The sequence below is a fragment of the Glycine max genome, chromosome 14 (genome assembly GCF_000004515.6).
Source record: "Glycine max cultivar Williams 82 chromosome 14, Glycine_max_v4.0, whole genome shotgun sequence".
NCBI classification, from domain to species: domain Eukaryota; kingdom Viridiplantae; phylum Streptophyta; class Magnoliopsida; order Fabales; family Fabaceae; genus Glycine; species Glycine max.
Window position 1 is genome coordinate 7,735,048 of NC_038250.2, and position 23,566 is coordinate 7,758,613.

The window sequence follows — 23,566 nt, forward strand, 5'->3', positions numbered from 1 at the left end:
ATCGAAATGGTGGATAAGGGTTTGGGGTTTATAGATTTCTCTTTAACCAATGGTGTTAATGCTCTTGGCATGCTTGTTCGTTATAAGGTCAATAGGAAGACTCAAGGGTTTGCAGAGAATTGGTTGAAGTTGCATTGTCGTCAACTGTTTTATCACCTTTACTGCAAGTTTCTGAATCTCGAAGTGTTAAATTTCCAATACTTTCAAATATTAATTTCCAAAAATGTGTTAAAACATTAATACATTTACTCATTATTAAAATCATTTCTGAAATTTTATTTATGAGAAAAATATATTTTTTAAATAAAATTAAAATTAAAAGAAAACACAAAAGTGTGCATAAGTAAAAAGGAGTAGTACAAATAGCAATTGTCTCAAGGACACCATATCGAAATCCAAATAATAGATTGATTTTGTTTAGGAACTATTTTAAATAGTTTAAATTTTTAAATTTAGTTTATCTTAATTTTTTTAAATTTTTTTGTACAGGCCTAGTCTCATTGTTGTAGAAGAACCTGAAAGATGTAATCATGCTAGGCAGAAACACTTGGTCTATATAGGTCCTTTAAGTATAGGTTTGGTTTAAAAGATGAAAATAAAAAAGAAAAAAATATTTTTTAAAAAAATTAAAATAGAATATAAGAGATGTAAAATCTACATGAAATTCACACAATTTTTTCTTTATTTCTCTTCTTCTTTTTCAACCAAACACATCCTAAGGCCCTAGCTAGACTAAGGTACCATTTGTCGGGAACCCTTCATCCCCACCATTGAAGGTAAGCTACCCCTCCTCTCTGGCTCTAAGGTAATTTCCCAACGTTGCTAGACATCTTTCATGAGTAGCCTTGATAGTATGCACGCACTAAAAATTGGAAGGTGCGAATACTAACATAAAATTATGGTAAATATTGTTATCTTAAACAATGCTAGAGTATTATATAGTTGACCCTAATTACCATATTTTTAAATACTCTATGATTAAAACGGTTACACCAATAACATGAACCCCGAAAAATCTAGCGAGCAGTTCTAGTTGCCGGTGCGTGGTATCAATTTTGATGGTGGTTTAAGCATAAGCCTGCCAAATAGTACCATTCATGAATCTGTGATCAAATTATCTTCCGTTACAATCATATCCCTTAAACGTGTTTTGTTTTGGATGTGTTTTAAGGATCAACATATTAATTTAACCAAATTAAACATATGCATACATTTTTGTCCATGTATTAAAATAAATATTTATTTTATGTAACTAAAATTTATAATAAATAAATATTTTAACTATATAAATTATATTTGAGATTTATGATAAAAAATATTAAAATTCAAGGTTTTTTTTGTTGTGAAATTCAAGTTAGAATTCAAAATATTAATAATAATGGATTGAAAGAGATATTAAGAAAAATCCTTAAAATCACTCTTGTTTTTGTTGAAGTAAAACTCCTAAAAATATTCTCATTTAATATACTAAAAAAGCTATTGTTTAAGATAGTTGTATGTACCCTAGCTTCATAAAATACCATGATTTAAATTACTTCATCTCCATATTTGTCATTTACATTTATCAATCACTTCAACAACTTTACCAAGTCTATAATTTAATAGATAAATATTAACCAATATCCTAAGAGCATGGGTTAATATTATTATTGTGAGACCAAAGATTGCGTTCCATATGATTTTATTTATGTTCTCTTATAATTTACACAATAAGATTTTTTTTTTAGTTCCTTAACCAATATATTAAAAACACTAACTAGCAAGACCCAGTCTAGTAGGCTAACTTTATAACTTTCAACTAAAAACTTCTAGTAACTTTTCAGATATTTTTAATAAACATAATCTTGAACCCAGTTCCCAAGTTAAGAATAATAATAGATTGTAGTAGAGAGATTTTTTTCTTCGAATGAACAAAGGGGCCTAAACTCAAAATGCTTTTGAGATTAAGTGTAGATTTGAAATGGCGGTAGAGTTAAACTCACCATGATTTTTGAAAGTAACAAATAGATAAAATAACGGTAAATTCACCACAGAATCAACTATTTATTACTTTCAAAAATCATAATTAGTTCAACTAACCACCAATCTAAACACACTAATATTGCAAAGCACGGAGTGCTGGAAGAATACACACTAGGAACCACAACATTTTTTTTATCTACTAGCAGACTTCAATACCATATATAACCAAGACAGTAGAATGAAAAATCAAAAGATAGTAAACTTAACGATAGTTTGGACTTTGGTGTAACCGGATTTCACGTTACTAAGAAATTTATAAATACTTAAATAGGTAGGTATCTTAGATAGTTGGTCAAATTGAGATATTGCACTAGATAGCATAACATTCTGAAATGCCACAGGAGTGACATGATATTGATAAATTAGTTTTTAACAACCATAAGTACGTAATCTTCGGCTGCGCATATGATCCTATACACACATTTATTTATGTACAAAAAATATATTAACAACTTGAGCATATTGAAGAACAATAGAACACATCATGATCAACAAATAATTTAAGGAACAAAGCAGAAAACAAACAGCCCAAGAATCTCTCGTACTTCCTTATATACTTGAATCACTCTTTCTTTTTGACGAAATAAATGCAGGAGAATGTCCCGTTGCGCGGGATATTAGCAGAGAGATGCCATCATTTGTTAACCTGAAAAGTTTCCATGTTAAGCTAACTAATGTCTATGCAATCTACTCATGAATTTCAATTTCTGAAATAATTCTAACAATGACATAGATAAAAAGAGTAGATGGTAACATATGGCATGGGAAATTTTGGAGCAACATCAAATATTTTCATCCAAGATTGCATTTACAAATTTCATATGATCAAATTTTGTTGGGTGACATCTTTAAAAAAAGAAGAGAATACTAATATATATATCCTTAGGATATAAGCTAAGGTTTCAAAAATATTTTTTTATATATATATGAATGAGTAATATTTGTTATTATCAATGCCCCCTACCGTGATTTAATAAAAAATATTTATTGATTCTTTAAGCAATGCTTAAAGGGTATTTGTGAGCAAAAACCAAGATAAAAAGGACAGAAAATCAGACTGTTAGCCAAGGAAGAACAAAATAAATCATTCTAGTTGTTTGCAGTTGTCGAAAAAAATCATTCTAGGTGTCAGGTAGAAGCCTAAGAATGATACAGTAAGAGAAGGGAAGCGACACAAGTAAAACATACAATGAAATCCCACATTTGCAAGATGAACAACAGTCTCCAACTGTTTATGTTTTCTTACATTTTCCTTCAACAATTTTGTATGATTATTCACTATGTGGCTCCTCATTTTAGTGCAAAGTGTCTAGATTAGAATTTGGTCACTAGAATCTAGATAGATAGATAATGTTTTTCATTAAGATTCAACATTATGTAAGTTATGATTGTTCGTCAATGAACAAGTCTCTGAATAATATTAAAATCTTACACTGTTCTCCAAATCTGACACTGTAAGTGGGCTACGGTCCTTGGAATCAGACTCTTGTTCAAGCTCCCTGAATGAGAGATGTAACCATCATAAAATCAGATAAACCAAAATCAAACTACACAAAATTTGATCTAATAATATTGGTCAAATGAATAACAATAACAAGTATTAAAAATAGACTATCAACTACCTTTCAGTTGTGATCATTTGTTGTTGATTAGACAAAGTTGTGCTCAAATCAGAAGCAGCAGACTCAGAAACTTCAGGCCTTGTGGTTTCATGTTCACCTATTCCCTGCGAAAGGGTTTTGCTTCAATTCCATTGCCATGTGAGTTAAGATATTAAAACACAATATGCCTCAACAGCAAAAACTCACAGCAGAAGTATCTTTCATCCATCCGGGAAATTTATCCGAAAGAAGGCTGACATACTGCTCCATTGCAACCTCTGGATTCATGTTCCCCAGTTTTTGCCAAGCATTCCTTGCACAACGGAAGCAGTACTGTCGATCACTCATACAAAGCAGCTCTCAACCCTGTTATTATAACTAGCAATCAAGCTATGCCGTGTAACTTGTACAACACGGCCCCATGGGTTGTTTACATTGATTTACCAAGTTAGAGCGTTTGACACAGTTTTTCTTTCCCTATTGAATAATAATACCTGCGTCTTCTATATTTAAATTAATGGAAGAAGATGGAAAAGAGAATATAAATATTATGTTTCATTATTTGGATTGATAAAATGAAGATGAGATATATTGAAAACTATGGAATCTATTCCATCATATTTCATTATTTACCTTCTTTTTTTATCCTCAATTTGGGAGAAATAAGATGGAATGGAAATTTTGTTCCATTCCATTATAGCATATCCAAACAAATGGAATTGAAGTTGTTATTAATTATTTCATTATATTTCATTCTTTCTCATCTCTTTCCATTAATTCAAATATTGGCATGACTAAGACAGTCTTATCATTCACATTAATGATTGATTTCTTATCTGTCCATTTTTCATGTATATATGTCTTGACGGAATACCCAACCAAATGCATGAGAATTACTAGGTGACCATATTCGCTGACAACATCGCAGCCTAAGGGTATGTTTGTTTACACGTTGCAACCAATTTTCACTCTTTCCAATGAATGAAATGCATAAGTAACAAAGACGTGTCTATTGCGTTTTAAGCCTTGGGATGATGCAAAGTCCGTTGGAAACGTTTAAACAAACATACACCAAGTGCAATTATGGAATTATGTACACAGAACTGGGTTGTGTTTCTTGTCTTTTGGGGGAGTGATTGAAACCTATCCTCTACCCATCAATTTCCACATTCACAGCTTATTAACAAGGGGATTTGAATCTCCATGTTCCCATCTTATAAATAACGTTGTAGTAGAGATTAAAAGAAAACTTCAATTAATAAAAAAAAAAAAGAAAGACAATTCAACACCCAATCAGGTAACTTCTAAGCACTAGAAAGAATTAGTCGTCTCTTGCCATCAATTCAGAAATATCTTGGTGCATAAAAAAAATAATCACACACACATGTTTAGCACAATTGGTTGAATAATCACACACACATATTATAAACTCTTTGGGACGGTCTTCGATTCCTAAGAATAGAAAAAAAAACACAAGCGCGCACACACTTCTTTCCAATATAAAAAAAGTGAATTCTATAGCTAATCACGGCAAGTCAAAAGATTGTATCTCTATTCAACAATGCCCAGTCTATCACGTTATTTAAAAATCTAGAAAGGGTAAAAATTTAAATCCTAATATCCTATTAGTAATAATTGCTTCAAAACAAAACCAAGCAAGTAGAGTAAAAAATAAGGCAATGCAAAGTTAGGCAATTCAACAAATTAAACAAGGCATGACACAACATAACATAACACGAAGCATTAATTGATACCAAAAAAGGGAGTTACGTAAGTTTAAAATTGATACCACTTGGCACGTGCGGCGAGCTTGAGAGCCATTGGTTGAGGTTCACGGCATGGCCCTTCGGTGGCAACCTTGTGAAGCCCATACAACTCCATCCTCAAATTGCTTCCAGCACCCCCCAATCGATTTTCCTCGCCACTAACAAATTTCGTAGCCGCCATAAACTCTTTCTCCAACTCGCTCCTTTCAATCCCTTCCCAATCATCATCATCATCATCGAAGTTCTCTTTTACGCCGCTATCTGTAACAGAAGCTTCAATTTCAGTTGAAGGTTCTACGCTGATTTCTTCAACGCTTTTCACGTTCCTCTTCTCCGCAGAATCATCCAACTCTTGTGTTCCTTCATTGCCCTCAGCGATTTCCTCTTCAACGTTTTTATCGGATTCTACCGTAGTAGCCTCTTCTATCTTCTCTGCGGTTCCTACACACGTGTCATCTTGAACCGGACTAATTAAACCAACAGTGACCTCGGTCTGAACCGGAACCGGTTCGACCACAGCCTCTTCTATCTTGCGTTCCGGTTCGACTGCAATCTCTTCTCTATTACATTCTGTTTCTACGCCACTCTTGCTTTGAGCGGGATGAACCGTGAACCGTTTCCCACGAGGACGAACCGGTTTGACGGCAGCCTTTTTTTCTATCTTGTGTTCGGTTCCTACTGCACACGTGGCAAATTCCTCCTGAACCGGACTAACGAAACCGACCTTGGTCTTGGCTGGAGCGGGCTGAACCGTGAAGCGTTGTTCGGCATGAGAAACCGGACGATCCGGTTCGCGGTGGACGACGTGACGTTTTGGTATGGCGTGAGTGTCGTTGATGACCTCAACGAGCTTTAAGACGATGAAGGTGAGAAGAAGCGCCAGGGAAGCCGTGACAAAAAAATCATCCACCACCGTCAGAAGCTCCATAACACAATTTTTAGTGGAAAAAAAAATCACAAAACTATGAACAGTTTGGTGAGTAAGGGTTTAAAGTATAAGGATTAGGTTTAGGGATTAAATGGTGGTTGTTTTGGAGAAGAGAAAATTAATGAGAGAAATGATAAGAAGGAAGGAAGGAAGGGATAATCTGTGCAACAGAGCAAAGAATATTCTGCGGTTATTTTACTTTATGCTTTGGCTACACATAATTCTAATACAACAACAATCTCTATTTTTTTTAGATTTTTTTTTTGTATATAACATTTTCGAATTTGTAACTTTTTGGATTTGGGAAGGGTAGAGTGAGTGGGTCCCGTTGTTGCGGAGACAACGGGGAAGGGGTCACCGACGTGTGTGACAGAAAAGCGCAAAAGGACGTATGTCCGTGACCACGTTGATTATGCTGACTCATCACTCGCTGCCACGATCATCATCGTTATCCAACTCCAACATCCTCTATCTTCTTATTCATCACATGTTTCATTCATTTTACTCTTTTTTTTTTTGTCAAAATCGAAAAAGTAGTTTTTCAATTAAACATCTTATTTTTTAAGGCTTAAATAATATAATCCCTGTAAAATAAGGTATTTTTTTTATTTGTCTTTTAATTTTTTTTAATCCTTTAATTTAAATTAAATTTATTTTATTATGATTCCTACTATTAAGAACCGCATTAAATGATGATAAACATCAATAATCTACTACTTGTCATATCATTATGAGTTTAACAAGAACAATTATATGTAATTCATTTTATAAATTATATTTTTTAAATCTCATCTAGTCTAACGTAAGACAATCAAAATCTCAAAACCAAAAGACTATTTAAGCATATTTTTAACTATAATAAGTAAATTCTGTCAGTGTTGCAAACATGACATTCTCCACCACAAAGCACCATAAAAAGAAAAACGAGATTTAAAGTGCTCATGTGCTCATTATTATCAACATTTTCATAACTTTTTATCAATTAATACAGTAGCTTATTGCATTGCTAGTTCTCACATGTAGGTAGTGTTTTATTTAATTACACAATCTCATCCCTCTACATTCTACTTTGATTCAAATATTTAATCTCTTTATATCTCAATTTGCACCTTTTTCATTTCTTTAAACGGATTGGAATCTCAATTTTAAAACACTCGGCCTAATTTGCCAGCTAAATGAAAAAGCTAATGCTAAAATTTGAACTGCAGCAAATAATCACGGTACGATAGTTTACATGGATAAAGTTCATTAAACAAATCCCCGATCCTCCTCCTTTGATCGTACTTCAAATCTTACTAAGCTCATAACTACAAAGCAACCACCCTATCCACAAAACAAAAAGCATGGACTATTTACCCATTGACTTTTTTCAAAATTTGGGAGATTGAAATAGCATTTTGAATTACCCTCGAGTTAGCTCGATTAAGCTGCCGGACATAAATTGGGAGTAAACACATTCGATTTTCCACAATTTATTTGTCCCTTTCCTATTCTCTTATACCCTCCCCCCTCCCTCTTGCAAGTCTAACCTCTCATTGGACCCAAAAAAAACACCACAAATGGCATTTTGAATGTTTAAAAAGTCATGTCGCTGTAAGTAAAAGCGCCTCATGCATGGATGTCGGGAATTTAAAGACTCGGCTAAAGAATCATGCTACTTTCGATGGCCTGCACTTACAAATGTATTGAGCAAAAAGCTACAACTCTGGCTCAATATTAGTTTAATAGCATTTAAACAACAATGGCACAAGGCGATAGGGGTGCTGTTGTGTTAGTAGCATCACTGTAGCTAAAAAAGCCTGCCCAGTGAGAGGTTTCTGTTTAATTGCACTAATTTCCAATTTTACCGAGTGACTATACAAAAGAATACACACAATGGAACCAAAAACTAGGCAAACCTCTGACAAGGCGATCACAAATAAAGGAGAAAAATCAAATTCAACAGGTAAACTATCCAGGGTTGTATGAAGTGGAAGTCAAAACAGCCGATTTCAACTTGAGGAAACCTTTCAATTTCTGTCGGCAAGCATTAGAAGATAATAACTTAACAAGCTCAGCAACAACATTAAAAAACCCAGACACCTAGGTACTTTGCTTAACCTTTGTTAAACTGGGGCATCCGAATGAATTCTCTCGTACAAGCGGTGCATGAGTGGAGATTTAGACATCTGGGGTTCCCTCTCCAGGACTGCAATCACATCCTTGACAGAGATGCTTCGAGCTACCCTAGTTTGAAGTGCCATGGCATGACTCCTCCCAAGTTTTCTAGCCACTGTTGGAGGAATCAAAAGAGCAAAACAGCAATGATAAGTGGCACAAACCAATAATAATAAAAAAAAGGCACCAATTTACTTGATTCAAACCAACATAGCATCTCTGCAACAAAATGTTACTTGAAACCATTTTGTTGGAAACATTAATCATTTAGTAACAAGACAATGGCAAGGCCGGGGAATCTGAAGCACAATACAGTCCCTTCAGCCCAAAGAAGCGGAAAGAGTAGGATACTGTACAATCTCTAGATATTTATCAAAACATTTTCAACTAAGTATAGAATATCACGCAAAACATATGCACTAGTGACTAGTTTTTTATTCTATATGAATGAGTTTTCTGACAATGACATAGTCCACTTCCTTCTATTCTATCTTAATTTGTTTTATCCACATATATTAAGAAACAGCATTTGGATCATGAATAACTAAAATTGATTTCTATCTTGCAATCGAATAATTTTACAATGGAAATAACAGAAAAACAGCTTAAAAAAACCTCACCTGAACTTGCTATAAAAGTAGATGAACCTTTTTTCTCCCCTTCTTGATTATCCTTTGTACTTCTTCCAGATGTTGATAAAAATTTGCGGTTCACATCTTTAGCTGGTTGAGAACCAGATAACACGTCCACCCCCCCTTCGCGTTTCTGCTTGGCTTGCTCAGCCATTAGTTGCCACTTTGACAGCATGTCATCTCCTCCATAAGCAGCACGGGCAGCAACATTTGCAGCATTTGTCCTCATCTTCTCATCCTCTTCCTTGTTCACCTGCAGCGTATTATAAATCACAGAATGGATTTCAAATGTTGACAAAGGTGAAGTATAAGAATGAGATATAAATACCTTTATTGATTTACCACGGCCGTCGTCCTTCTCCTTGTCACCATCAAGTCCAGTATTGCTGTCAACCTATAAATGATAGGCACACAAGTTACAAATGAAAATATACACAAGACATGCAAGGATGGGAAATGTGTATGAACAAGGTTTTTATGTAGTCAGTAACTCAACAAAATTCCAATATTTGGAACTCACATCATTTAGTTTCCTAATCTTCTCTGCTTCTGCCTGTTTTTTATCCCACTCTTCCCTTACTTTCCTATTTATTGTCATGATTTGCTGCCGAACATCTGAAGTGACAACAGTCCGATGTCTTGTTTTCTCAAAATCAACCCTCTATTAGAAAAATTCTTGTAAGTACAAAATTTTATACGATTATGAAAAACTATTCGCAGGAGCACCTAGAAAAATCGACTGACCTGTTTTGATATTCTAATCAGGTTACTTATCAGCCCACGCATCCTTTCCTCTACACACTGAACATTTACTCAGTCATAAGATTACATGCAAACCAACTGCAATGAAAAGTGAAAAATTGCTTGAATCTCACCAGTGACAAGCATTTCTCCACATCATTGCTCATACCCTTCAAGCCACACTTGGCCACTGCCAGAGTAACAACATAAAGTAGCCATAAGGTTTTGTATGTCTAGCACATATCTAGATCAGCTCAAAAGGAAAGAACTAAAACAGATGGACAGAGGTATGACACAAATAGGACACTGACTGATGTCAATTAATTTTTTTTGCAATGGAGCTTTCTGCAAGATCAGCCTTTCCTCTTCTTCTTGTACAGCCTTTCGAGAAGCTTCTGACACTCGACTATCCTCTTTGGGCCCTGAAAATAACTGCTCTTCCTCTTCCTGTAAAAACAAAGAAATATTAGAAATGACTCCCAGATTCTGAGGTAGAGGAGTAAACATTCCCTACTTATTGAAACTATCTGATTTAGTTGAACATTGGCATAGTATCATACCCTGAGGTCAACTCCACTAACAGCAGTGACATCATTAAGTTGTTCAATGCTTTGTTCTACAGATCCCCCAGAAGTTTTTTGTTTTTTACTGTAGGGTAAAGGAACATTATGTATATATTGAAATGAGTTAAGAGATTAAGAAATTAACCCATAAAATAAGTTATTCATGATCCAGTAGAGTAGGACATGTCTCACTTTGCAGGAGGAGGTGAGGAACCAAGTGCTTCATGTGGTTTCTTTTGGGCAGCAGCAGGCTTTTTAAGAGATGTCCTTGCACCAATTCCAGAAGCATTTGATGGGATCTGAGAGCTTAGCTGATCAATTTCAGAAGTGGGCCAAAGGAAATTAGGCATCGACAAATTTGAAGATATATTTATAAACATGGGGCATGCTCAGTGTAAATAATATTTTGGAATTTTTAAAAAAATGCATTGAAAAAGCAAGATGAGTTAGTATTTCCCAATAGTAGATTCTATTAAAAAACTAAAGTTGGAGCCCAAAGACATGAAATAAAAAACAAGCACAACATTATATCCTTGTCATTCTCCATTGAAGTTTGCAATACATTTGTGATGCACCTCATAAACTTGCTTAAGAAAACTGATCAATCAGAGGTTTCTTAGAGGTGAGCAATTTTGCAAACAATAGGTTAAAGAGTCAAATCTCAATGCTAGTAAAATTGGAAATCAAGGTTGATGATGGGTCTAATAGTACAAATTAAAGCAATCAAGGATTAAAATAAACCTAGCAATCAAGGTTAATGAACTGACATAACATACACATCTTTAGAACGTATACATTTATCACAAATTATTTGTCATGAACCCAACTATCCCAAAAGCTTAAGTTGTTAGGTAAAATACATGAATGGTTTTATATCTAACATGCCCCCTCTTGTAAGGGCTTCCATGCTTGAAGCATTAATAATGCTCAAACACACCATAACTTGTGCTAAAATTTAACTTCTTATTTAAAAGATTACGGACATCAAGGATCAAACTCATGACCGCTTGATCATACAGGATTTGATAAAATGTCATGAATCATCTATTCCAAAATAAATCACCAGGTGAAAGTACATAAATGATTTTCTAAAGTATATAATAATAGTTTTTGATCCATTGAGTGAGTTTTATGCAATCTGGAACTCCTTATTTGGGTCATTAAATGTTGAGAGTTCACTTGGCTTAACCCAATTGAGCTCATTATGTGGACTCAAGTCTCATGATTCTAACTAGAGCCAAGCATGAGCCTGGAAAATTGGCTCACAGAAGGAGTAAACTGAGAACTAGGATAAAAATGAATGAGCAGTGCATGAGACAGTGGAGCTTCCAAAAAATCAAATTTTAGTCCTGTCTTCCAAATAAGGAAAATGACAGAACATAAACCTAAAACCAAATGAACACCATCACCTATAGATGGAAAATTATAAAAACACACCTAGGATGGAACTAATGAAATTAACTAAGTTCCTAACAAATCTCAAAAATTAAGATCTGGTAATGATCAAAAGGAATATAAATCAGCCCCACAATTATAGTTAATTAAAACAGAGAAAACAAAAGCTAGGAAAAATTTTATCTTTGAAGTTGGCTTGCTTGGCACTTGTACATCCTGTGTCAAACTTACTATATATATATATATATATATATATATTGCATTATCTGTGAGCTAGTTACAAGTAAAATACAGAATAAAGATGATTTCGAACAGGGTTCTTTTTATATTCATTAATTGTGGTTTATGAATTGGGGATTTTCAGTTTTCCCAGTTAAGGATACTACTATCCCACCTTATTTCCAGTTTGGTTCCTGGTATTACATTTTTATGGGGATAAGTGGGGTGCATAAATTAGTGTGGAGGGATAAAATGTCTCTTTTCAGTTTTCATAACTTGGAAACTTTTTGCTTGATTATTATTGACAATCATGAATTTCAGAGTTGTTTTAATCATTTCTTGCATGCTTTGTTCTACCTAAAAGTACAGTAAATAAGCTATCCCAAATAAAAGACGGTGAGTACTATCTATGCTTACTCAAAACTTAATTACGAAAGGGTTTTCAGAACTATTAGTGAAAAAGATTCTTTGTTAAACAATTTAACAAAAAATGAAATTTCCTGAAAACATATCTGAGAGAACTAATGTTTCATATATACATTCAGCATCAAATAGTACTAAAGGATGCATTATGCCCATGAGAATAAAAACACATTTGGGCACTATCTATGCTTACTCAAAACTTAATTACAAAAGTGTTTTCAGAACTGTTAGCGAACATTATGCCCATGAGAACAAAGACACATTTAGGCACTACTTGACCTGCAAAAATTTACCATTCTCTCTTTAGACAAGATCACATACATCGGTCGGTCTCAAACTTACCGAGACACTGGGGTCTAGTTGGGTCATTACAGAAGGGGAAGCAGAACTTTGTGGCAGCAAGCCAGTAGATGTAGGAGGCATGCTTGGAGGTGCTTGACCTCTTGAAAACTCATCCTTTACAGTTCCTTGACTAGCACCACCCTGTTCAAGCTGAGCAGAATTAACAGGAGAATACCCATGCAATTTAGACAAACTATGCCTATTTTGCTGCTCAGTAGATAAGTCACTAGGTTCCTTTTTGACATAAGAAACAGATGACATTAAGCCCAGATTTTGTTCTTTGTTTGTTGATGGTTGCCAAGCATTTTTAGTTTGTTGAGACACTGTATTGTTTACAGCAGGAGACACAGATCCACCTGGCAGTCTCTTGGGATCATTAAAAGAATTCTGCTGTTCAAGTTTTGGCATACCAATTACATTCAAACCATGTGTTGACCCACTTAAGTGATGATTTGAACCAATACTTTGATGCAAAATTTGACTCATGTGTGAATCATGCGATTGTGATTTGATAGATGAAGTGGAACTACTGGTTGTCCCAGAAAAAGGGTTATAGTTAACACCACTATTTCCATATGCTGATGGGAAATGTAGATGTTGTTGCTGCTGCTTATTAAGCCCTTGTATGTGAACTGATGTTCTTTCGATTTCTTGGCCAACTGTGTTGGAACTGGAAGATGTCAATTGGCTTGGTTGCAATCCTTGAGATTCTAATTTAACATCCAGTTCCTGAGATTTTCTAGCATTGCTCTCCATAGTATGGCCAGCCGAAGAACCCATGCGAGATTGGTCAACGGCAGCATTCATACTTCTCTGGTGCATCTGTGCTAAAGCATGGGGATCATTCAATTGCCTTGCACCTGAACCAACAGTTGGCATCCTCATAGGGTGCTGCTGCCCAGCAGATGCTTGATTGGGCCTTATCTATAATAATATGAAAACATGAATCTTAGCATGACCATAACATCAGTACTACTTCGATTTCAAATATAAGCAAAAAATTCCATTGGGTGTTGGTTTTTAATATTAAGCAAATCTTAACTAATTTTACTTCATTTAACAAGACCATCTCCAAAAAAAACCCTTCATTTAACAGGGGCCTTAATTCCAATGATTCCTTATTCTTGATATCAAATTCTAATGAAGGCAGTTTAGGAAAATAACTTATTTTTTTAAGGCCAAATGACCTATTTGGTCCTTTATCTTATTTTTTTGATTCAATTTAGTCCTTTATCTTTTTAAAAGTTTATTTTGGTCATTTATCTTTTCTTTTTCTTCAGTTTAATCCTTTGATCCATTTAAGATTGACGTCATTAATCATTTAAGAATGATCTTTTTTTGTTAAAAATAAAGTGCAGGGGTAGGGGAGAAAACTGAACCAAAAAAGTTCATTTTTAAATGATTAACAGTGTCAATCTTAAATAGATTGAATGACCAAACTGAACAAATAAAATAAGATAAAAGACGAAACTAAAACAAAACAAAAAAAAAACAAGATAAAGGACCAAATAAACTTTTTAAAAAAATACAGGACTAAACTGAACCAAAAAAGTAAGATAAATGATCAAATTGAACTTTTTAAAAGATAAAGGACCAAACTGAATCAAAAAAATAAGATAAAGGACCAAACTGAATCAAAAAAATAAGATAAAGGACCAAATAGGTCATTTAGCCTTGTTTTTAATTGAGATTGGTGCAATGTTGTTAACCAACTTTCTTAGTTAGCGTGAAACAGGTTTTTTTGCTTATATTTAAATCTGGAGGGAGTATTTAAGTAGACCAATAAAAACCATCCACAACACAAATCATGTCTCTTACTACCTGTGGTTGCACTTGCACCTTTGCTAATGCTAATCTAAGCATCTGATCCCCTACGATACCTTTCATAAGCCGCACAAAACTGTCTTTCGGTATCTCCTCTTTCTAGAACAAAAAACAATAAAATAATGAAACACAAAATTAGTAGCATACTAGCATGGGATATCTGTTTATAAGCTGGTCTCCTAAACTATCATCACAAATACTAAAACTTAACACAGAAAGAGGGAGGGGGCCAAATGACCGGATAGCAAGATAGGATTTTGAAAACCCACCTTCAATTTAGCAAATAAAGTTTGAAGTTGCATGGCTCTGTCTTTGGCAAGTTGAGGAAGCAAGATGGGTAGCAACATGCCAAATGGTACTTGTTTACTAGTACTACGATTTCCTTGACTACTCGGCTGCTCAGAGACTGTAGCCTGTTGATTACTCATCTGCTGCAACTTTGCATACTGAGATTCACTGCTGGGGTTATGATTCTTTACTACCTCATTATTAAGGACTGGATCTTTTCCAGAATTCTGAATTCCGATAGCTTGAGAATTGGGGAGGGAAACTTGTACAGCTGGTGCTTGGTGGCATTCATCTTGAGATTGTTTCTGTGATAAATGAGGAGTATTTATGTCCTGAGAAGCAACATGCTGTAGTTGTTCCGCAAGAGATCCGTGCTGCTTCAGTTCCACCTCAGATGAAGGTTGCTCTTGCTGTTGTGCAGTTTTAGATTCTTGCTTTTGACAGTCAGTTTGGGTGTCATGGTTAGAAGTAGGCCACTGTGATAAAGATTGACTTGATATATTATTGCTTCCTTGAGACAACACTGCAGCAATTATAGCAGCATAAAGAATGAGCACTTGTCACTTGAGAAATCACTAAGCAAATATAAAAAATCACATGACCCAACACTGAATTAAATTTAGAACTAAAACTAATATTTTTCCTATTAAGGTTCAACTCCCACTATGCTTGTTCTTTCAAGGGATTCAAAGAAGAATTACTACTTCTTAGTCAATTATTTGGGGGAACAAAACCAGAAAGCTACATGCAGCTTTGTTTCAGAATCAGAGTGCTACAGTTATTATTCAGAAGCAAAAATGATGGTAGTAGTCGCAACTTGCAAGAAACAAAGAGGGGACTATTATTTATAATGCAATGGTCACACAATCAGCTCCTGAGGGTTGGTTGGTCTATGACTTATTATTGTTTGATCCAGGAGTTGCTAATGCCAATTCCAATAGCAAAGTGAGTTCCAAGGAATGGGACTCCTAGCCACCATATTTCTAGCAATGGGATCCAGGGGAGTTCTTTCAGAAGCTACCGGGCAATCACTCAAACCTCTAATGCCAACTCAAATAACAAAGAATTCAGAGGAATGGAACTCAGTCACCATACTCCAAGCAATGGGATCCAGGGTAGCTCTTTCAGCTACTACAGGGCAACCACTAGAACCTCCACCTTGACAAGGTGATTCTTTCAGCTACTACTGGTTATTGTTAGGCATTCCTATGCTAGACCACATGAGAAACATGAATAAGGGAAGAATAGGGATTTATTTAAGCTATTACAAACACATGACATGCCTACATGGGAACACACATGGGAACTGGGAAGCAATGAGGTGAAGTTAGAGGGTGTGTGGGATAAAAGGGAACAGGGGGAAATGAGATAGGTGGGCTATTATTTAGTGCGAATTTGTAGGTTTCAGGCCCTTCAAATGACCTGTGATAACTTTCCTTTTTCTGTTTTGTGGAATTCTAGAGACCCATCTCTACCTAAGGAGTTAGCCTCCATATTTCCATGAAGAAATTCGATATCCTATCACTGTGATTGGGGAACTATCCAGTTAGCTGTAGTCCAGCGCTTGGTCTCCTATCAATTGGTAATAGAGCTTCAGATCTAGAGAACCATCAATAACTGGTAATAGAGAATATAAGCTCTGGGCAATGAGGACAATGAAATAAAAGCACAGAGTGCATATTTGGGCTGCAACAGCTTTATGTGGTAAGGATGACGAAACACAAGGGAGGAAATGGGAAGAAAAGGGGTATTACATTGAATAAGGTATTGGTAGGGAGGGCCGGAGGAGATAGCCAAGTAGGCACCTCAACTAGCTTACAGCTCTATTTTCCTTTTCCTGTTTGAAAGAGATCTATGTTCCAGACTCACCCTGTTTATGAGGTCATTTTGTTTCAGCAACAGAGTGAATTTTAGTTCTGATTATCAGCTCTATCAACAATGCTGGCAAGAAAATTAGCAGTCCACAAAAAGCAACAAAAATCTAACCACACATATACTTTGTTGTAGTGGGGCATAATGATAATTTGATATTGAAGTAGAAATCCGTTTAGTCCATATATTAAATAGTAAAACATCTCTTGGACCTTTGTAACTAGTACTGGCCAAATTCCATTCAAAGAAACACAAGGCATAAATGGAGATATCAACTTGAGGCATAGTTAATTAACATTCATCAACAACCAAAATTCTTCAGTTTTCAAACATCGTGATCAAACATAAAGATTTTCTATATCATTTTTTATTTTTAATGTGTAAAAAGTAAACAATAAACTCAAACATGGGCTGAAGAAGCAGTGACTTTGAATAGAATAATAAAAAATAACAACAAAGAAATCAAGCATTACCAGAATGAGAGAGAGATTAATGTTGAACAGAAAATAATGAATAAAATTGAGAGATACCTGCATCTGAACCAGAAAACTGTGAAGTAGACCCAGCTCCACCTATATCTCTATTTAGGGCAGCCTGGAAAGCTTCCACATCCACCCCTGAATGCATTGTTTCATCCTGTGAACAATCAAACACAGTGGTAGGATAAGCAAAACCCCAATTCAGTAAAAGATAGGCCAAAGTTTTTCTCCTTGAAACAAAATAATGAAAGAAGAACGGAGTAAACCTCATCATCTTCTAGAAGCTTCATGATAGATGGGTCCATAGCAATTTCGCCGCACTTGTTATCTTTGTTGCTCTATTTAACCAAAATGAGATCAGAATTTTTCTTTACACCATATCAGTCTATAAGCATTTTGATCACGTGTTCTACTTCTACAGTTCTGCCTAAACATTTACAATCACATACTAATAGAATTCAATTAATTTCACTGTAAAAGGGGGGGGGGGGGGGGGGGGGGGGGGGATTTCATGGTGTCATGTTAGCTGGGATGGTGAATAGGGTTATTCACGAGCTTGCAAGCATGCTCTAAATTCTAAACATCTAAAATAAAATACACGTCAATTCATCAAACACATGGGGTGCGAGAACAAGACCTAGCAATTATGATATCCACTATGTATTCCAAAGTTACGCGCTAAAATAATATAAATTCTAATTACACAGAAAATTGAGAATAGATGTGAATGAAATAGGTTGAGTAATTGCAACTGACCCAACCAAGAGAGAGAGCAAAAGGAACCAAGACAATTGTCCTACCGAACACGATTCGCGAACAAGGGATGATCAAAGAGGGATTTTGTATTTGTAGGTTCGCTTTTACACAGGACAAACCCTTTATATATAAGTGTAAGTCTTCTATTTTTTTTTTCTTTCTTTAGCCTCTTTTTCATCATGATAAAAAAAAAAACAGATGCCAATTAATATAAAGTTCGATTGAAAAGATAAATAAAATTTAATCAAAAAAATTGAATTCAAGCACTGCAAAAATCACTTAACTTAATTTTGGCACATTAACTATTTATATACAATTATTTGCGATAATAACCAAAAAGAAAATCAATTATATGATTTACTTGTAACTAATATCAAAAAATCAATTTTCAATATATATAATTCTTCTTTAAAATTCAAATTATTTATCCTATTATGTCTTGATTCAGAATATATCTTTTTTTACACCAATTTCAGAATATATCCTATTATGCAATATCAATGACAAAATATCAAAAACTAATTTAAATATATATTTATTTTTAAAAAATTCAATTACGCTTTTAACATACATATTCTAGATTCTCTTATACTTTTAATATCAATCAATTATTAAATAATATATCAAAATATAAATTATTTAACAAAATTTAAATATAATTTATAAGTACAAAAATATTTATTTATTACAGATTTTAATTATAATATAATTTATACATTTAAAATATTTATTTATTATAAATTATAGCAGTATAAAATAAGCATTTATCATGCGTAAATGTGTAATGCATACGCTTTTTTTTTTTTCTTCTTCTTACTCTGGTGTAATGCATATCTTAGAAAAAAAAACTAGTGAAAATCAAGGCTTTTATATACGAAGCGAAGGAAGCATTGAGACTCGGACATCGCCATATCGGTTCGGCCATTTTATTGGGCTTGTTGTTTTGGTCTTCTTGGACAAAGTTCTCATTTTTAAACGGGAATTACTTTTTGTATATTTTTTCTAAGCAATTTTTTTTTTCTTCACGTCTGAAAAAATAATTTTAGAAGATCTTTAATACTCAAATTTAATTTTTGAATGGAAGATCGAAAATGATTTACTAATTTCTTTCAGTACTAAATTTGTATTTAATATATTCTAAAATTAAAATTTTTGAAGAAATTTTAAATATTTCTGAAATTAACTGAAATAAAAAAAACAACGTTTTATATGTTTAATTTTCTTAAATTAATGTAAGAAACTGTGGGGTAAACAATAAATCTCTTTCCAAACTTGTTTCAATTTTGCGCATAGTGAATTTAAGCAGTTTTATGTGAGACGAAAGGAATTGTGAAAAAGCTACACTTGGCTCCTTTCTTTGCCAATGAATCCGCAACAAAATTGTATTGTCTCAACGTATGCTTGAAGGAGAGATCCCAAGAGAATTGCATGAAGTATCGAATAGCATCCACAATGGAAGCATAAGGATAAACAACCATATATAACTCCTTTAGATATGAATTGTAGAGATATAGTTGAATCCGTCTCACAAATTACATGTATGCAATCAACTTCTTTAGCCACTTTAAGACCATATTGGATAAAGCTCTGCAATGGTGGTATTTGCTGAAAAATCACTAGTGTCCAAGTATCCTGAAATCCAATTTTCCAAAGTATCACGAAGCACGCCACCAAACCCAGATGGACTGTGATTACCAAAGGAACTTCCATCAGTTTTAATCTAAATAACTAATGACATTGAAAGGAGAGGAGGTTCCCATTTGATAAGAGCTATAGGCCTAATATGCTGCTAAACCAAATTTGCTTTATGAGATATATGCAGCAAATACCAAAACTGATTATAGACATGTACCATGAAAACCACTTGTTGTTGTTCAAAGCGATTTCATTTCGCGCTTTCCAAATCATCCACCAAGTTTTTGTGACCTCATTGTTATTTTTTAATATTGAAAAGGCAATATTTTATCACTATCTTTTTTAAAAAAAAATTAAAGAATTTTGGATCACTTTGTTTAAATTAAAAAATATTTTTTATTTAAATGTCTTTTAAAAAACGAATAGAATTTGTTTCTTAAAAAAAGTAAAAAATTATTTATTTTAAGTAAAAATAGTTTAGAGGAGCACATTAAAAAAATCATAACATTGCTTATTTTATTTATAAAAATATTTTTTTAAAAAAATAAAGCTTAAATAACTAGTCCCTTCATTTCGTTGAATTTTTATTTTTATTTGAGGTGGATATGTACACTACTAAAAAATATCATTTTAACATCAATTCTATAAAAATCAATGTTAAGAAAAACATGATGGCATAATTATAAATAATTTGAATTCATTAACATTAGTTTTTTTAAAAAATAATATTATTTATTTATATTAACATCGATTTTTATAAAAATTGTTATTTGAACAATTTATCAGGTTTTATAAAAATTGATGTTGTTTGATCAATTCTTAACATTTGTTTATATAAAAACCGATGTTAGTTCAATAACGTTGTGCTCTCTCTCTTCGCCACTCTACACTTCCCTCGCTTCTTTGTTCTCTCTTTCTCTTATCTAAGTGAAGACTTTGACCGGCAAGACCATCACCCTTGATCTGGAGAGCAACGACACCATCAACATTGTCAAGGCAAAGATCTAGGTTCTCTCTCGTGATTTGATTTGGGGCAAAATTGCGAGTTGGGGATCTTGATTTGGGAAAAAATTACAAGTTACAGATTTTGATTTGGGGGCAAAATCATTCTTGGGGTTTGATTTGGATGACTACCTCGACGTTGGGGGTTTTGATTTGCAGTGGTTCAAGGTCATGGTTCTCGAGTAGGTTTTGTAGTTGACTCCGATTCTAAATCTAGTTTCGCACCACCATGAGAATGTGTTCCTATCTGGCTTATGGTTCATTTTAAATATTTATACTAGACCTCGCCCCCTCTTATAAATAGTAATAACTTAAGGATTGAGGATTATTTGTTTGTTTCAATCTTCTTGCCATAGCTGAGGATCCTCGAACCTTCTAAACACCAATGCTCTTACTCTCAAAAAACAAATTTTTATAAGAGAAGGAAGAAAAAATTTTAGGGAGAAAGAAATCGGACTGTTGCTCTGCTTGTCTGTTTAGAGGAAGAAAGAGATATATAGGTATAGACCCCTTATACAACAACAAAAATTTGACCATTGGAATCTAACTTACACGTATCAAAATAAACGTAACAAATTGCATTAACCCATTAAAGCAAAATTTTAGAAAGATAGCAAATCTAATTTTACGTAACAGATTCTAAAATAAATATTTTATTTTATAAAATAGAATTAATATAAGTAATATATATTTATAAATTTTAAATTATAAAACAAATATTTACTAACATTCCCCCACATAATTTAAAATTTTAAAAAATATTTTTTTAAAAAAATAATTTGTATAAAAACGTAAGAGAAAGAGCATGTGATATTATATTTCGGTATAAGGAACCTTCAGGGTTTGAGTCTTATACCTAGTATTTATGAATTTCCACCTGAGAAAAATATAGTGGCTTAATTGTCTTGAACTATACATTCTTTAACCGGACTTTAGTACACAATCCCTACAATACTGGCGTTCAATTAGGTTCTAATCAGTGGTAGCGCGTTACACGACCTTGCACATGTATCTTGTTTCGTGAGTGTCACTTAAAAATTAACCCATATCTCACAGTGGCGGCCCCACCACCACACTCACAAGGTGAATCCTCAAAGAGTGGTTTGTGACCCCCCCACCCGTACAATAATTGTCATGGGATTCATTAAGAAGTATTTTTTTATACCAAAAATACACATATATAAATACCTCAACCTTAATATTGACACAATTTATAATACACCTCGTCATAAGAATGAGAAACGAAACAACTCTGCAAAATTTTTATTTTGGTGTACTTTAGCCAACAAACAATTTCGTTGTTACCCGTTGAACTCCATTCATGGGATCACCAATCACACAGAGACGGGTGTCCATTATTGTAACTAAATAATGGGCTCTAGTCCCATTCCCCTCGACGACTCAAGTACTTGTTGACGCGTCAACCCTTTTGTAAACGGATCCATAATATTATTTTCTAACCTGACAAAGTCAAGAGAAATGACACCATGAGAAATCAAATTTCTAATAGACTTATGTCTCACTCTTAAGTGTCTTCTTTTTTCATTAAATTTTTTTTGCCAATAACTTTAGATATAACAACTTGGCTATCATAATGCATTGGAATTGGAGGTATAGGCTTATTCAACAATGGTAAATCACACAACAAATTTTTAAGAAACTCAGCCTCACTAGTAGGAGTATCTAAAACAATAATTTCTACTTCCATGGTAGAACATGAAATAATAGTTTGTTTAGCAGATTTCCATGATATTGCGCCACCAGCTAAAGTAAAGACATAACCACAAATCTATAAGTAGTACTATGCAAAGAATATTCAATTTTCCTTTTCTTATTAATAGGGATGTTAACCTTTGCTAGACACCCCCACACTTTAAAATATTTTAAATTTGGTTCTCTTTTTCCCCACACTTTAAGAATATGACATGCAGAATATAAACCTTTACCCAAATATTCATTTTGTTGCTTTGTGTGTTGTATTTTCACATGTTTATTTATTTTTTTGCAAGGAACTACATATACAAAGGCAACTAGTCACCAACGTGTAACAACAAAATACTTGCAACAATGACGTTAAAAACAAAAAATAAAAATCAAACAACAAACTTCCTAATTTTAAAGACTTGTAACGTTCATAAAGGAATTTGACCAAATAAAAGATAGTTTCCTAACACAGTAATGAAAGTAGTGGGATGTTTTTAGTTTTGCATGGAAACTAATTCTAAAAGTATTTTATTTTAAAAAAACATAATTGATAAAGAAAAGATGTTTCAATTTTAAATTTCAAATTATAAGAAAATATTTTTCAACATTCTCCCACTAATTTAAAATTTAAGAAAATGAAATAATATAATAAAAACATTTTTAATGAAGCATAATGCATTGCGTTTTCACCCGTAAATTTTTCAGGCTTGCTAGAAAAGGACTTAATCATATCCATGGTGGGCATTTTGATAAAATAGAATGCTACTGCAAAAAATATCATGCAAGAAGAAAGTGAAACTTTTCTCTCTAAGACGGTTAGAAAATTAAAATAAAATAAAGAAATAAATAAAAAGAAAATGCAAAGCCTTGAATTAAATAACAAAATAACAGTAGTAAAATAACTTCATTTGGCAGAACATGAATCAACAACACACTATATCATACAATAAGCACAAAGAAAAAATAAATTAGGGGAAAAAATAATTAGCCTAGGTCGAAGTGCGCAACGCTATCCTTAAAGAGAAAATGCCCTCACTGCACTGGTAGGAAAATCTGATTGCGCTCCTGTCTCAAGATACGACAACTCGTTGGTTCTGATCATGTGCAGCGAAAGGATCCCCGAACCTTCTGAACACGAATGATCTTGCTCTCAAAAATAAGTTTTTATAAGAGAAGGAAGAGAAAATTATAGGGAGAAAGAAATCAGATTGTTGCTC

The 23,566-nt window shown here is 33.7% G+C and overlaps 2 protein-coding genes across 2 annotated transcripts; both read right to left on the reverse strand.

The window, feature by feature from the left end:
* Window positions 1–2,285: 2,285 nt before the first annotated feature.
* On the reverse strand, window positions 2,286–6,514 carry LOC100794328 (acyl CoA binding domain-containing protein). Its single transcript, NM_001255824.3, has 5 exons — window positions 5,413–6,514; window positions 3,831–3,936; window positions 3,645–3,748; window positions 3,455–3,521; window positions 2,286–2,668 (listed from the first exon to the last, which is right to left on the reverse strand). Exons 1-5 carry the CDS (start codon window positions 6,315–6,317, stop codon window positions 2,657–2,659), a joined length of 1,194 nt encoding a protein of 397 aa, NP_001242753.2. The 5' UTR covers window positions 6,318–6,514; the 3' UTR covers window positions 2,286–2,656.
* Window positions 6,515–7,991: 1,477 nt separating this feature from the next.
* LOC100795389 (transcription initiation factor TFIID subunit 4b) lies at window positions 7,992–18,115 on the reverse strand. The gene is made up of 15 exons (XM_006595924.3): window positions 18,009–18,115; window positions 17,519–17,590; window positions 17,304–17,409; window positions 14,883–15,424; window positions 14,611–14,712; window positions 12,790–13,713; window positions 10,603–10,721; window positions 10,408–10,495; window positions 10,159–10,294; window positions 9,982–10,037; window positions 9,851–9,907; window positions 9,627–9,767; window positions 9,435–9,500; window positions 9,095–9,359; window positions 7,992–8,589 (listed from the first exon to the last, which is right to left on the reverse strand). Exons 2-15 carry the CDS (start codon window positions 17,555–17,557, stop codon window positions 8,423–8,425), a joined length of 2,808 nt encoding a protein of 935 aa, XP_006595987.1. The 5' UTR covers window positions 17,558–17,590; window positions 18,009–18,115; the 3' UTR covers window positions 7,992–8,422.
* Between the last annotated feature and the right edge of the window lie 5,451 nt (window positions 18,116–23,566).

Excerpts from the sequence above, each read along its gene's own strand:
- LOC100794328 (NM_001255824.3), bottom strand. The coding sequence starts at position 6,317 with ATGGAGCTTCTGACGGTGGTGGATGATTTTTTTGTCACGGCTTCCCTG. Across the intron at positions 3,749-3,830 it reads GGATGAAAGATACTTCTGCT|GGAATAGGTGAACATGAAAC; the intron begins GTGAGTTTTTGC and ends ACCCTTTCGCAG. Across the intron at positions 3,522-3,644 it reads CAAATGATCACAACTGAAAG|GGAGCTTGAACAAGAGTCTG; the intron begins GTAGTTGATAGT and ends TCTCTCATTCAG.
- LOC100795389 (XM_006595924.3), bottom strand. The coding sequence starts at position 17,557 with ATGGACCCATCTATCATGAAGCTTCTAGAAGATGATGAG. Across the intron at positions 15,425-17,303 it reads GTTTTCTGGTTCAGATGCAG|TGTTGTCTCAAGGAAGCAAT; the intron begins GTATCTCTCAAT and ends TAATTGCTGCAG. Across the intron at positions 10,038-10,158 it reads AAAAAAATTAATTGACATCA|TGGCCAAGTGTGGCTTGAAG; the intron begins GTCAGTGTCCTA and ends TTACTCTGGCAG.